This window comes from Orcinus orca, chromosome 14 (assembly GCF_937001465.1).
Source record: "Orcinus orca chromosome 14, mOrcOrc1.1, whole genome shotgun sequence".
Taxonomy (NCBI): domain Eukaryota; kingdom Metazoa; phylum Chordata; class Mammalia; order Artiodactyla; family Delphinidae; genus Orcinus; species Orcinus orca.
In genome coordinates this window covers 57,631,041-57,644,726 of record NC_064572.1, presented here as the reverse complement: position 1 = coordinate 57,644,726, position 13,686 = coordinate 57,631,041, and the positions used below count along the sequence as shown (strand labels likewise).

Here is a 13,686-nt window from a genome sequence, read left to right as displayed (position 1 = left end):
ACTCTTTGTGAGCTGAGACATGAAAAGTCTAAAATGAAACACAGGCGGCTACTGAATCTTGTTTTATCCTGACTCTAATCCAGAGCCTCTAGTGATTATGATTTGACACTTTGAATGATGTCTTCTTTCACAAATGATGTTTGAAATTGATAGGCTTTTTTTTCCAGATGGATTACCATATAAAGAGGCAGATGCACATCTTCTGTTATGTAAATGTCTATTCTAGTAAAAATAGCTCTTATCAGTGCCAATTAGTAATGGCAAATTTCCCTTCCCACTTTACATCTTACTTTAATTTTTTTTTTTAATTAATTTTATTTATTTTTGGCTGCATTGGGTCTTTGTTGCTGCATGCAGGCTTTCTCTAGTTGTGGCGAGCGGGGGGCTACTCTTCGTTGCAGTGCACAGGCCTCTCATCGTGGTGGCTTCTCTTGTTGCAGAGCATGGGCTCTAGGTGCACGGGCTTCAGTAGTCGCAGCACGCAGGCTCAGTAGTTGCGGCACATGGGCCCTAGAGCACATGGGCTTCAGTAGTTACAGTGTGTGGCCTCAGTAGTTGTGGTGCGCAAGCTCTAGGGCACGCGGGCTTCAGTAGTTGTGGCATGTGGGCTCAGTAGTTGTGGCGCACAGGCTGTAGAGCGCAGGCTCGGTAGTTGTGGCGCACGGGCTTAGTTGCTCCGCAGCATGTGGCATCTTCCTGGACTAGGGATCGAACCCATGTCCCCTGCATTGGCAGGCGGATTCTTAACCACTGTGCCACCAGGGAAGTCCTATTTTAGTTAATGTTGAAGTGATTTTTAAAAAATAGAAGTAGAGTTGATTTACAATATTGTGTGTTTCAGGTGTATAGCAAAGTGATTTGGTTATATATATTTTTTCCTTTTTTTCGATGCTTTTCCATCATAGGTTATTACAAGATATTAAATATAGTTCCCTGTGCTATCCAGTAAATCCTTGTTGTTTATATTATATATGGTAGGTGTATTTGTAATCTCATACTCATAATTTATCCCTCCCCCCATATTCCCCTTTGGTAACCATACATTTGTTTTCTGTGTCTGTGAGTCTGTTTCTGTTTTATAAATAAGTTCATTTGTACTATTTTTAGATATCCACCTATAAGTGATATCATATACTTGTCTTTCTCTGTTTTACTTAGTATGATCATTTCTGGGTCCATCCATGTTGCTGCAAATGGCATTATTTCATTCTTTTTTATGGCTAAATAATAGTCCATTGTATATATATACCACATCTTTTTTATCCATTCATCTGTCGATGGACACTTAGGTTGCTTCCATGTCTTGGCTATTGTAAATAGTGCTGCTATGAACGTTGGGGTGTGTGTATCTTTTTGAATTAGAGTTTTCGTCTTTTCCAGATACATGCCCAGGGGTGGGATTGCTGGATCATATAGTAACTTTATTTTTAGTTTTTTAAGGAACCTCCATACTCCATACTGTTTTTCCACAGTGACTGCACCAATTTACATTCCCAGCAACAGTGTAGGAGGGTTCCCTTTTCTCCACAACCTCTCCAGCATTTATTATTTGTATACTTTTTGATAATAGCCATTCTGACTGGTGTGAGGTGATACCTCATTGTAGTTTTGATTTGCAGTTCTCTAATAACTAGCGGTGTTGAGCATCTTTTCATATGCTTGTTGGCCATCTGGATGTCTACTTTAGAGAAATGTCTATTTAGGTCTTCTGCCCATTTTTTGATTGAGTTTTTTGGGTTTTTTTATATTGAGCTGTGTGAGCTGTTTGTATATTTTGGAAATTAAGCCCTTGTTGGTCTCATCATTTGCAAATATTTTCTCCCATTCCATAGGTTGTCTTTTCATTTTGTTTATGGTTTCCTTTGCTCTGCAAAAGCTTTTAAGTTTAATTAGGTCCCATTTGTTTATTTTTGCTTTTATTTCTTTTGCCTTGTGAGACTGACCTAAGAAAATATTGCTACGATTTATGTCAGAGAATGTTTTGCCTATGTTCTCTTCAAGGAGTTTTATGGTGTCATGTTTTATATTAAAGACTTTAAGCCATTTTTAGTTTATTTTTATGTATGGTGTTAGAGTGTGTTCTAACTTCATTGATTTACATGTGGCTGTCCAGCTTTCCCAATACCACTTGTTAAAGAGACTGTCTTTTCTCCATTGTATATTTTTGCCTCCTTTGTCGAAGATTAATTGACCATAGTGTGTGGGTTTATCTCTGGGCGCTCTATGCTATTCCATTGATCTGTATGTCTGTTTTGTGCCAGAACCATGCAGTTTTGATTGCTGTGGCTTTATAGTATTGTCTGAAGTCTGGAAGGGTTATGCCTCCAGCTTTGTTCTTTTTCCTCAGGATTACTTTAGCAATTCTGGGTCTTTTGTGATTACATATAAATTTAAGGATTATTTATTCTAGTTCTGTGGAAAATGTCATGGGTTATTTGATATGGATCACATTAATCTGTAGATTGCTTTGGGTGGTATGGCCATTTTAACTATATTAAGTCTTCCAGTGCAAGAGCATGGTCTATCCTCCAATTTCATTGAATCATCTTCTGTTTCCTTTATCAGTGTTTTATAGTTCTCAGCATATAAGTCTTTCACCTCCTTGATTAGGTTTATTCCTAGATATTTTTCTTTTTTTTTGGATGCGATTTTAAATGGGAATTTATTTTACTTTCTCTTCCTGATATTTCATTGTTAGTATGAAGAAATACAGCAGATTTCTGTATATTAATGTTGTATTCTGCTACCTTGCTGAATTCATATATCAGTTTTAGTAGTTTTTGTGCAGAATCTTTAGGGTTTTCTATATATAGGGTGTCATGTCATCTGCACATAATGACAATTTTACCTTTTCCCTTCCGTTTTGGATACCTTTTATTTTTCTCATCTGACTGTTGTGGCTAGGACTTCCAGTACTATGTTGAGTAGAAGTGGTGAGAGTGGACATCCTTGTCTTGTTCCAGATTTTAGTAGGAAGGCTTTCAGCTTTTCACCATTTAGTATTATGTTGGCTATGTGTTTGTCACAAATGGCTTTTATTATGTTGAGATATGTTCCCTCTATACCCACTTTGGTGAGAGATTTTAATCATGAATGGATATTGAATTGTACCAAGTGCTTTTTATCTATTGAGATGATCATGTGGTTTTTGTCTTTTGTTGATGTGATATATCAGATTGATTGATTTGCATATGTTGAACTATTCGTGTGACCCTGGAATGAACCCAACTTAATTATGGTGTATGATCCTTTTTATGGGTTGTTGGATTCGGTTTGCTAATATTTGTTGAGGATTTTTGCATCTATATTCATCAAAGATATTGTCCTGTAATTTTTTTTTTTTTTAGTGTCTTTGTCTGGTTTTGGTGTCAGGGTGATGGTGGCTTCATAGGATGGCTTTGGGAGTGTTCCCTCCTCTTCAATCTTTTGGGAGAGTTTGAGAAGGATCAGTATGAGTTCTTCTCACTGTTTGGTGCAATTCCCCAATGAAGCCATCCAGTCCTGGACTTCTGTTTGCAGGGAATTTTTTAAATTACAGATTCTATTTCACTTCTAGTGATAGATCTGTTCAAATCATCTGTTTCTTCTTGATTCCGTTTTTACAGGCTATTTCTAGAAACTTGTCCATTTCTCCTAAGTAGTCCATTTTGTTGGCATATAACTGTTCATAATATCTTATGATTTTTTGTATTTCTGTAGTGTTATTATTTCTCCCTTTCATTTCTTATTTTATTTATTTGGGTCCTCTCTCTTTTCTTCTTGGTGAGCCTGGCCAGAAGTTTGTTGATTTTGTTTATCTGTTCAAAAAACCAGCTCTTGCTATTATTGATTTTTCTGTTGTTTTTTAATCTTTATTTTATTTATTTCTTCTCTGATCTTTATTATTTCCTTCATTCTGATGACTTCAGGTTTTATTTGCTCTTCTTTTTCTAGTTCTTTTAGGTGGTAGGTTAGGTTGTTTATTTGTGAGTTTTCTTGTTTTTTGAGGAAGGCCTGTATCGCTATGAACTTCCCTCTAAGGACTGCTTTTGCTGCATCCCATAGATTTTGTATGGTTGTGTTTTCATTGTTGTTGTCCCAAGATATTTTTTATTTCCTCTTTGATTTCATTGTTGACCCATTGGTTTTTAGTAGCATGTTGTTTAGTCTCCATGTAATAGTTTTTTTCCTCGTTTCTCTTTGATTTCTAGTTTCATGTGGTTGTGGTCAGAAAAGATGCTTGAAATAATTTCTATCCTCTTAAATTTGTTGAGCCTTGTTTTGTGTCCTAGTATGTGGTCTATCCTAAAGAATGTTCCATGTGTGCTTGAAAAGTATGTGTTTTCTGCTTTATTTGGATGTAGTATCTTGTAGATTTCAATTAAGTCTAACTGTTCTGTTGTGTCATTTGGGATCTCTGTTGCCTTATTGCTGTTCTGTCTGGAAGATCTGTCCATTGATGTGAGTGAGGTGTTAAAAGTCTCCTACTATTATTGTATTCCCATCAGTTTCTCCCTTTATGTCTGTTAGTATTTGTTTCATGTATCTAGGTGCTCCTGTATTGTGTGTGTATATGTTAACCAGTGTGATATCCTCTTCTTGTATTGATCCTTTTATCATTATATAGTGTCCTTCTTCGTCTTTCTTTATGGCCTTTGTTTTAAAGTCTGGTATGAGTATTGCTACCCTCGCTTTCTTGTCATTTCCATTTGCATGAAATATCTTTTTCCATCTCCTCACTTTCAATCTATATGTGTCTTTAGCCCTAAAGTGGGTCTCCTGTAGGCAGCATATTATAGGTTCTTGTTTTATTATCCAATCTGCCACTCTGTGTCCTTTGATTGATGTTTTTAGTCCATTGACACTTAAAGTAATTATTGATAAGTGTATTTATTGCCATTTTAAACCTTGTTTTCCTGTTGATTTTGTATTCTTTGTTCCTTTCTTCTTTTTGTTTTTCCTTTTGTGCTTTGATGGTTTTCTTTTATATTATGCTTGAGTTCCTTTCATTTTGGTTTTTGTGAATCTGTTGTATGTTTTTGATTTGTGGTTACCCTGATTTTCAAGTATGTTAACCCATAACTCTATCTACTTGCTTTAGACTGGTGGTCATAACAGCTCAAACACTTTCTAAAAGATCTACATTTTCTTACTCCCCTCCTCCACATTTTGTAGTTTCGATGTCCTGTTTCTCATCTTCATGTTTATCTTTTTGCTGTTCATTGTAATTATAATCGCTTTCACAGAATTTTTTGATTGTTTTTAATCTATGTACTGCCTAATTTAAGTAGTCTTCAATCTTTTTATATATTTACTTTTTCTATTGTGATTTTCCATTTCTTATAGATTCCTGTTTCTTTTCTATTTAGAGAACACCTTTCAGTATTTCTTATAGAGTAGGTTTAGTGTTGCTGTATTCTTTTATTTTTTTCTTTGAGAAATTCTTTCTCTCTCCTTCCATGCTTAATGATAATCTTGCTGAGTAGGGTATCATAGGTTGCAGGTTTTTCCCTTTCAGGACTGTAAATGTATCTTGCCATTCCCTTCTGGCATGCACAGTTTCTGTAGAGAAATCAACTGATACCCTTACGGCGGTTCCCTTGTAACTGACTCTTTGTTTTTATCTTGCTGCCTTTAGAATCCTCTCTAACTTTTGCCATTTTCATTATGATATCTTGGAGTAGGTCTGTTTGGGACCCTCTGTGCTTCCTGTATCTGGATATCTGTTTCCTTCTTTAGGTTTGGGAAGTTTTCAGCCATAATTCCTTTGAATAAATTTTTGATTCCCTTTCCTCTTTCTTCTTCTGGGATTCCTTTTATGCATAGATTGGCGTGCTTTATATTACCCCATAATCTCATATGTTGCTTTCATTTTTTTCTTTCATTTGTCTTTCTGTCTGCTGTTCTGATTGGGTGATTTCCATTATTCTGTCTTCCAGATCACTTATTCATTCTTCTACCTTATTTAGTTTGCTATTTATTTCCTTTAGCTTGGTTTTCATCTTGGCAGTTGGGTTGTCTAATTTTGATTGGCTCCTCTTTATAGTTTCTAGTTCCTTGTTATGGTGATCTGCATTTCTATCAATAGTCTTTCTTAATTCCTTCAGCATTATTATTACCTCCTTTTTGAGCTTGGGGTCGGGTAGACTGGAGAAGTCTGTTTCATTGTTCTTTCAGGGGATTTCTCTTGTTCTTTAATTGGAAATACTTCCTTTGTTTTTTCATTTTACTTATATTTCTTTGACTCTATGAATTTAGGAGAAACAGTTATCTACTGTGGCTGTTTTTATGTCAGAGCGACCCTGTGTAGACTGTGGGAATCCAGTATTCTTGGTGCAAGGGTTGTTTTTGGTAGGATTCTTGCCATATCTTTTCTCAGGGTCTGTTGGCCCTTGTCCCCTTGATGGCAGTGTCTTTGGTGGTGTTGTGATCAGAGCCTGCACTGGATGTTGAGTAGGGCCTCCTCTTTGCTCTGTGGTTGTCACAGCCCTGTCAGGGGCAGGGTCTGCTCCCCAGTTGTAGGAGTAGAAGCCCCCACCCAGCTCAGGTTCTAAGCTGCAGTGTGAGGTAGGTGGGACTGGAGCACTCTCTCTGGGAAAGGAGCTGCTGTGTATTCTTCCCCAGGAGCTGTCCACTGGAACGTGCAGCTGTGATGCTGCCTGCCACCTGGTGCATGCGCCCACAAAGATCAGTGTTGTTGGCCCTGCCTTCAGTGGCTGGTTCCTCTGTGGGAGCACTGGTAATGGGCTTGGAGGTCCCTTAGGTACGTATGCATGCTTACAAAGCCACTGATGGAAAACCTCCTGAAGGTGTGCGCACTGTGGGAGCTCCAGTCACTGGCTCAGACTTCAGCCCTGCCTCCGCGTGCGTGCACCCACAGAGTTTGCAAAACCCGCAGTGGCCGGAGCTGTGCCCCATTGCAAGCATGCTGATAATGAGCCTGCTGTGGCAGAACCACTCTCTGTCCTGTGCACACCCCCAGTTTTGGCCCAAGCCACACTCCTGGCCCTTCAGGCTGTCTCCACGCAGCCAAGCCAAGTCCTCTTCCCAGGTCTGTCCACTGAAGCCCAAGTTTCACTACCCAGTTGCTGTGCACTTCAGGCACGTGTCTCTGGCTAGGAAGTGCAGCGACATGGCGGGGACCGTCTATACTGGTCTTTCTTTACCCTGCAGGGCTGCAGACCAGCTCCCATGCTCTTCTCTCGAGCCTCTGAAGCTCCCTATCTGTCCCAGCAGACCTCCCAGCTGGTGAAGGAGGTTCCCGGGGTGAGGGGACCTTTCCTTTTTCACAGCTCCCTACCAGGGGCGTAGGTCTCATCCCAATTCCTCTTCTTCTCCCTGTTCCCTTTGTCTTCCCCAGTTATGTGGGGATCTTTCTTTCAGCTCTGGTTGTATAGGATCTTCAAGCTTTCAGTAGGTATTCTCTGAGAATTGTTCTACGAGTAGATGTATTTTTGTTTTATTTGTGGGAGGAGGTGAGCTCCATGTCTCTCTGCCATTTTGATCGCCTCCTCTAGGGTGATTTTTATTCCTATCTCATTTTTCACATTTTTAGCTACTGATAGATAAATTGACCCAGAAACAAATGATCTCAGTTTGAAATGGGAGGGGAAGGAATGTTGCATAAATCTGTATGTTTTGGATAGTGTACATCTGTATTGTATTAAGACAACCTATTTAAAAAGTTTTTAAAAAAAATTTAATTTATTTTTGGCTGCGTTGGGTCTTCGTTGCTGCTCACAGGCTTTCTCTAGTTGGGGTGAGTGGGAGCTACTCTTTGTTGCGGTGTGTGGGCTTCTCCTTGCAGTGGCTTCTCTTGTTGCGGAGCACAGGCTCTAGGTGCGTGGGCTTCAGTAGTTGTGGCTCTCGGGCTCTAGAGCACAGGCTCAGTAGTTGTGCACATGGGCTTAGTTGGCATGTGGGATCTTCCTGGACCAGGCCTCCAACCTGTGTCCCTTGCATCAGCAGGCGGATTCTTAACCACTGCGCCACCAGGGAAGTCCCTAAAAAGCTATCTTAGATTTGTTTATCCGAAGGATTTCTTTTCATTTTAATAGTTAAATCTCAGAACCATAATTGGTTTAATAATTTTTCACTAGTGCCTTTAACATGTGGGTTGCTTTACAATATTCTTATAGATAGTAGTAGTGTGCATTTTTATAACCCTGTTTACAAACCCCAGCACTTGATGTATCCCTAAAACTTCCTCAGTTTCTTGTAAACTAGCTCTCATCTCTAATAGTTATTGACCATATTGAATCCAAAAAGCATCACAGCAGTTGGAGTTACTTGAAGGTATTATACTGCAAGTTGCAGGTGAAGTATAAGTCTTTCAAGGAGCACATAACAAAACTTTTTCAACCCTGGTTCATTTGTTGATTGTCTTCCAGTATTTATATAGGACTGGGCTGGGTGCTGTGGGTTAAAGCATGGTGTCTGCCCTCAAAAAATAACTATAGTTGACGGAAGAAAGTGGATATAAATAAATAGTTAAATATTTGTATTCCCCATTTATTTTGTTTTCATTTTTGTTTTTGCGGTACGCGGGCCTCTCACTGTTGTGGCCTCTCCCGTTGCGGAGCACAGGCTCCGGATGCGCAGGTTCAGCGGCCATGGCTCACGGGCCCAGCCGCTCCGCAGCATGTGGGATCTTCCCAGACCGGGGCACGAACCCGTGTCCCCTGCATCGGCAGGCGGACTCTAAACCACTGCGCCACAAGGGAAGCCCTGTATTCCCCATTTATAAAAACACAGTATATTACTGGAAATCATACTTTATAGTGCATAGGGACTTCCCTGGTGACGCAGTGGTTAAGAATCCGCCTGCCAGTGCAGAGGACATGGGTTCAATCCCAGGTCCGGGAAGATACCACATGTCATGGAGCTACTGAACCCATGAGCCACAACTACTGAATCCTGCGCGCCTAGAGCCCGTGTTCCGCAGCAAGAGAAGCCACCGCAGTGAGAAGCCCATGCACCGCAACGAAGAGTAGCCCCCACTCGACACAACTAGAGAAGCCCGCATGCAGCAGCAAAGACCCCATGCAGCCAAAAATAAATAATAAATAATTTAAATAAATAAAATGCATAATCTTGAAACAAGTTGTGTTTTTCTATTAGAACATGATGAGTTAGTTAGATACCAGGGTAAGTGCAAGTAAGAAATCACATATGACTTGCAGGTTTTGAGTATAGATCCTAGAGAAATAGGAAATATGGAGAGAGGGACATCTTTTTTCTTAAGGCTGTTTTTTAGAGCAGTTTTAAGTTCACGGTAAAATAGAGGGAAAGGTAGAGAGATTTCCCATATCTTGCTCCACATGTACCAGGGGGATCTTCTTGGCAAAGATAATGATTGTTTTTTTTTGGCATAGTATTTTGGAGAAAGAGTAATGCTGTTGACTTTCTTGCTACTATGCATTTTCTCATAGTTTTACTTACACAAAGGCAGTGTTTTATTCATTTTTAATTAACAAGCTCCTAGCTAAGTGCCTAACATATATAGTAGATACTTAGGGCATTTTTAGTGAATTCCAGCCTTTGTTTCACACCCCTATTTCCTTCTTTGTTGCTTTTTCCCTTTCATCATTGAGAATTTGGTTGGATCATTGTATCAGTTAGGGTAAGATTCAGCTACAGGGACCAGCAAGCAGTTCCAAATAACAGTGGCTTAAATGAACTACAAGTTTGTTTTCCTTTCCCATAAAAGTCCAGGTGGATGGTCATGGAACTTTGTGTTGTCAGGAAGTCAGGATACTTCTCTCTTATTGCTTGCATGTGTGACCTCCTTGTTCTAGAGGGTAGAGTGAGAAGAAAAGGAGGCTAAGCACCACACCCTGAGTAATTCAAGTGTTTAATCCAATGTATCAACAGGAATATTTGTCAGGAAAGAATAGAAAAACATTGAGGCAAAACCTCTATGCAATCTTTAACTAGTAGGACATATTGTAGTTGTTACATTTCTTATCCGCCATAAGATTATAACCTTCTTGGTGACAGACACTTATTTTAATAATCACTTTATACTCTCAGCAGAGTGCCAAGCCATTAAGTAGTTGCTTAATAATTATTTGTTGAATAGATTAATGAGTGAAAGAAAAAGTTTGGGAACTGTTGCTGTACACATTTGACTGTGCTTCAGTAGACATTCCAACATCTTTTGGATGACAAACAGTCCTCACATAGATGTATGGGCTTAAAAATAGAATTAAATACAGAGTTATTTTGAATTTTTTATTTCTTTTTTTCCTAGACTGGGGGATTTTATTTTATTTTCAGTTAGAATATTTTGAAATATTTCGAGCCCTCATTTGCGTTTAAAATACAGAATTGCCTAATTCAAATAATAGATGATTAAAAAATAAAATAAAAATAAGCAAAATTAACCAGGCATTGAACGCTTCATCTGAATTATCTTTCTTAATTACAACAACCTATGAGATTAGGATTTTATTCATAAAAAGGAAATAGACTGAGAAATTAAGTAACTTTCCCAACCTCACAGCTAGTTAATAAATGATAGAACTTGCATTGGGTCAGCATGATTCTAGAGCTGAGCTTTTAACTATATGGTAAATTGAATAGAAAACTAAACTATTTACTAAAATAGTAATTTAGCATATGAATGTGAGTCTTATAAGATAGTGGAGAAAACATTTTAACACTATCATTTTTAGCCAAAAAGCAAATAACAGTTGACCCTTGAACAACGTGGGTTTGAACTGTGCGGATTCTTTCACTAAATACGTACTATGGTACTACACAGTCTGTGTTGGTTCAGTTTGCAGATGTGGAACCCTGGATCTGGAGGGCTAAGTGTAAATTTATGCTCAGATTTTCAACTGCGTAGTGGTCAGTGCCCCTAAACCCCATGTTCAAGGGTCAACTATAAAGTTACGTTTAGGAATCCGGAGGGAAATTTAACAACTTTCCACTTTAGGGCTCCAGACTGGTACCATTGCTCTTTCCTGTTCATTACTATTCTGTTGTAGTGGGAAAAGAGCTATATACAAATGAATGGTTGTGGTTGTGTTCCATTAAAACTTTATTTATAAAAATAGGCAGCAGGCCTGTAGACCATTATCTGCTAACCCCTGGTGTACTATACACCAGATACTATTATAAGTACTTTATATGTATTATTCCATTTAAACGTCTTAACCCAAAGCAGTAGTACTCGTATTATCTCTATATGAGGCAGCTGAGCCACAAATAGATTAAATAACTTGTCCAGTATTATATAGCTGTGAAGCGATGGAGCTAAGACATAAACCCAAACAATCTGACTCCAAAGACTGTACTCTCATATTATAGTATACTGCTTCTTTATTGTACTAGAACTTCTTTTTTTTCTGTCAGTGTCACAGAACAGTATATATTTTTTGTTAATTTACATACCTTGTGCCTGGCACCTATAACTTTTAATAAGAAGTCTAAAAGTAAAGAGGATCGGACTTCCCTGGTGGTGCAGTGGTTAAGAATCCACCTGCCAATGCAGGGGACACAGGTTCAAGCCCTGGGCCAGGAAGATCCCACATGCCACGGAGCAGCTAAGCCTGTGTGCCACAACTGCTGAGCCCACACGCCACAACTACTGAAGCCCATGCACCTATAGCCTATGCTCTGCAACAAGAGAAGCCACTGCAATGAGAAGCCTGTGCACCGCAATGAAGAGTAGGTCCCGCTCGCAGCAACTAGAGAAAGCCCGCACACAGCAATGAAGACCCAACACAGCCAAAAATGAATAAATAAACTTTTTTAAAAAGTAAAGAGGGGCTTCCCTGGTGGTGCAGTGGTTGAGAGTCCGCCTGCCGATGCAGGGGACGCGGGTTCGTGCCCCGGTCCGGGAAGATCCCACATGCCGCGGAGCAGCTGGGCCCGTGAGCCATGGCCGCTGAGCCTGCGCGTCCGGGGCCTGTGCTCCACAACGGGAGAGGCCACAACAGTGAGAGGCCCGCGTACCGCAAAAAAAAAAAAAAAAAAAAGTAAAGAGGATTATTCCTTAACAGAGAAGTTGGTGATTGTTCAGATGTACTTTTAAGTACCTGGAATCCTATAAGGAGAGAAAAAACTATCATGAGGGGAATTAGGTTTACTTTTTAGATTAGTAAGTGTCATTATGTTAATTGTTGGCTCCATGATAAGATTTATCTACAATTTAAGTATTGTTTAAATTTACTCTGGCATAAATGTATTTTTTTTTTCTTGTCAGTTTGGATTTAGGTGGCGAGTAGAAAAAGAAGTAATTTCAGGGAAAGGTAATTCTTTTTTTTATTTTAGTTTTTAATAGGATAAGGTTATTTTGTTATATTATTGAAGTCACTGGGTAAGATTATTCCTAATGTATACAGTGAGTGATTATCTACAAAATACAAAGTAAAATTAGAGAAGGTGTATTAATGATATATTGCTAACAAAGTTCAGAATATAATGCTTTAATGGTTTTTACGTTTAGAATTTTTGCTTCTAGGATATTCAACTGCAGATAAGTAGAAAATGTTCAAAGAGTTAAAAGTTTCCTAGGAAGGAAACTATCAACAGATGAATACTTGAATTTTTCTCTATTAATTTTTGGAATAATGTGTTGGTATTACTGTATTCCAGTCAAATCCACATTTTGCAGATAGAAATTAAATATTACTTTGAACCTAATAATTTTTAGACAGGCTAGTTCTTATTCTTAGGGAGTCACTGAGTTTGAGCCCAAATATTTAGTCTTACAGAAAAAGAACAAGCATTTGGTAGACAATCAGTAAATGCTTTTTCTATGCATTGTAATCTATTCATAAAATTTTTCTGAAAATTTAATATTTCTGTACTGTCTCATGCTATAAAATTAGCTTTGTATTATTGGTGATTGCATTTAAGTGTTAATCTTTATACTGTCTCACGCTATAAAATTAGCTCTTTATTGGTGATTGCATTTTAAGTGTTAATGCTTCTGAAAACTACATAGGAACATTAAGGAAATAATTTTAAACTAAAAACTTTTAAAAATCTTTGAAAATAAAAGTTTCATTTTTAAATGATTAAACATTTATGCTGTCAGTATGGCTCATATACATCTTCCATAAATTAAGATCAGCCCTAAAGGTACTATAGAGGAGAAGGAAAAAGAATAATTTTAAAGCTATTTTAAACTTTTCTTAGCATTACATTTTAGTTTGTGCTTTTACCTAAGACAATGAGAACTGTTCAAATGTCTACCACAATTTTAAAATTTTATACTTCTATTGAATGGAATTTTCAAGTGACAGTAAGTAATGCTGCCTTTAAAAAAAATTGATGGACATTCTCTAAATTCATGTAATTGAAAAAAGTTTTACTTGAGAAGGGGAAAGAAAGCTATTTGCTCTGACTGAATCTTGCTGCTTTTTTAACAATAGAGCCATTGCTAAACACATACAGATTTAATGAAGTATTTATTTGGAATGAGTGAAACAATGCCAATTTAGAAAAGTTATCAGCCTTTGAACTGGTAATTTTCAAAATTCATTTTGACAGTTTCTTTTTTATGAAAAAAAGGCAGTTCCTGTTGGTGCAAATTATTGAGATATAAATGCTTTTTTTTAGTTTGTGCAAATAAGTTTGATCTTGTCTTTTTCTGTTGAAGTTAATAATTGTTGAGTAGTTTATTTTTTTTTTCCCTCTTGGATCATCAATATTAGTCCTTTTTTGCATAGGTTTTAATATACAATGGATATGATA

The 13,686-nt window shown here is 38.0% G+C and overlaps 1 protein-coding gene across 3 annotated transcripts in view; it reads left to right on the top strand.

Annotated features, from left to right (window-relative positions):
- Positions 1–13,686, top strand: part of LOC101279590 (protein FRA10AC1) — a 45,285-nt gene that overhangs the window by 9,601 nt on the left and 21,998 nt on the right. For all 3 annotated transcript variants that reach the window (XR_007471174.1, XM_033404912.2, XM_033404913.2), the window contains exon 9: positions 12,191–12,236. Coding sequence is in view for 2 of the 3 variants with exons in the window: in XM_033404912.2 (XP_033260803.1) it covers positions 12,191–12,236 (46 nt within the window). In the remaining variant the exon portion in view is untranslated. The remainder of the gene's footprint in view (positions 1–12,190; positions 12,237–13,686) is intronic.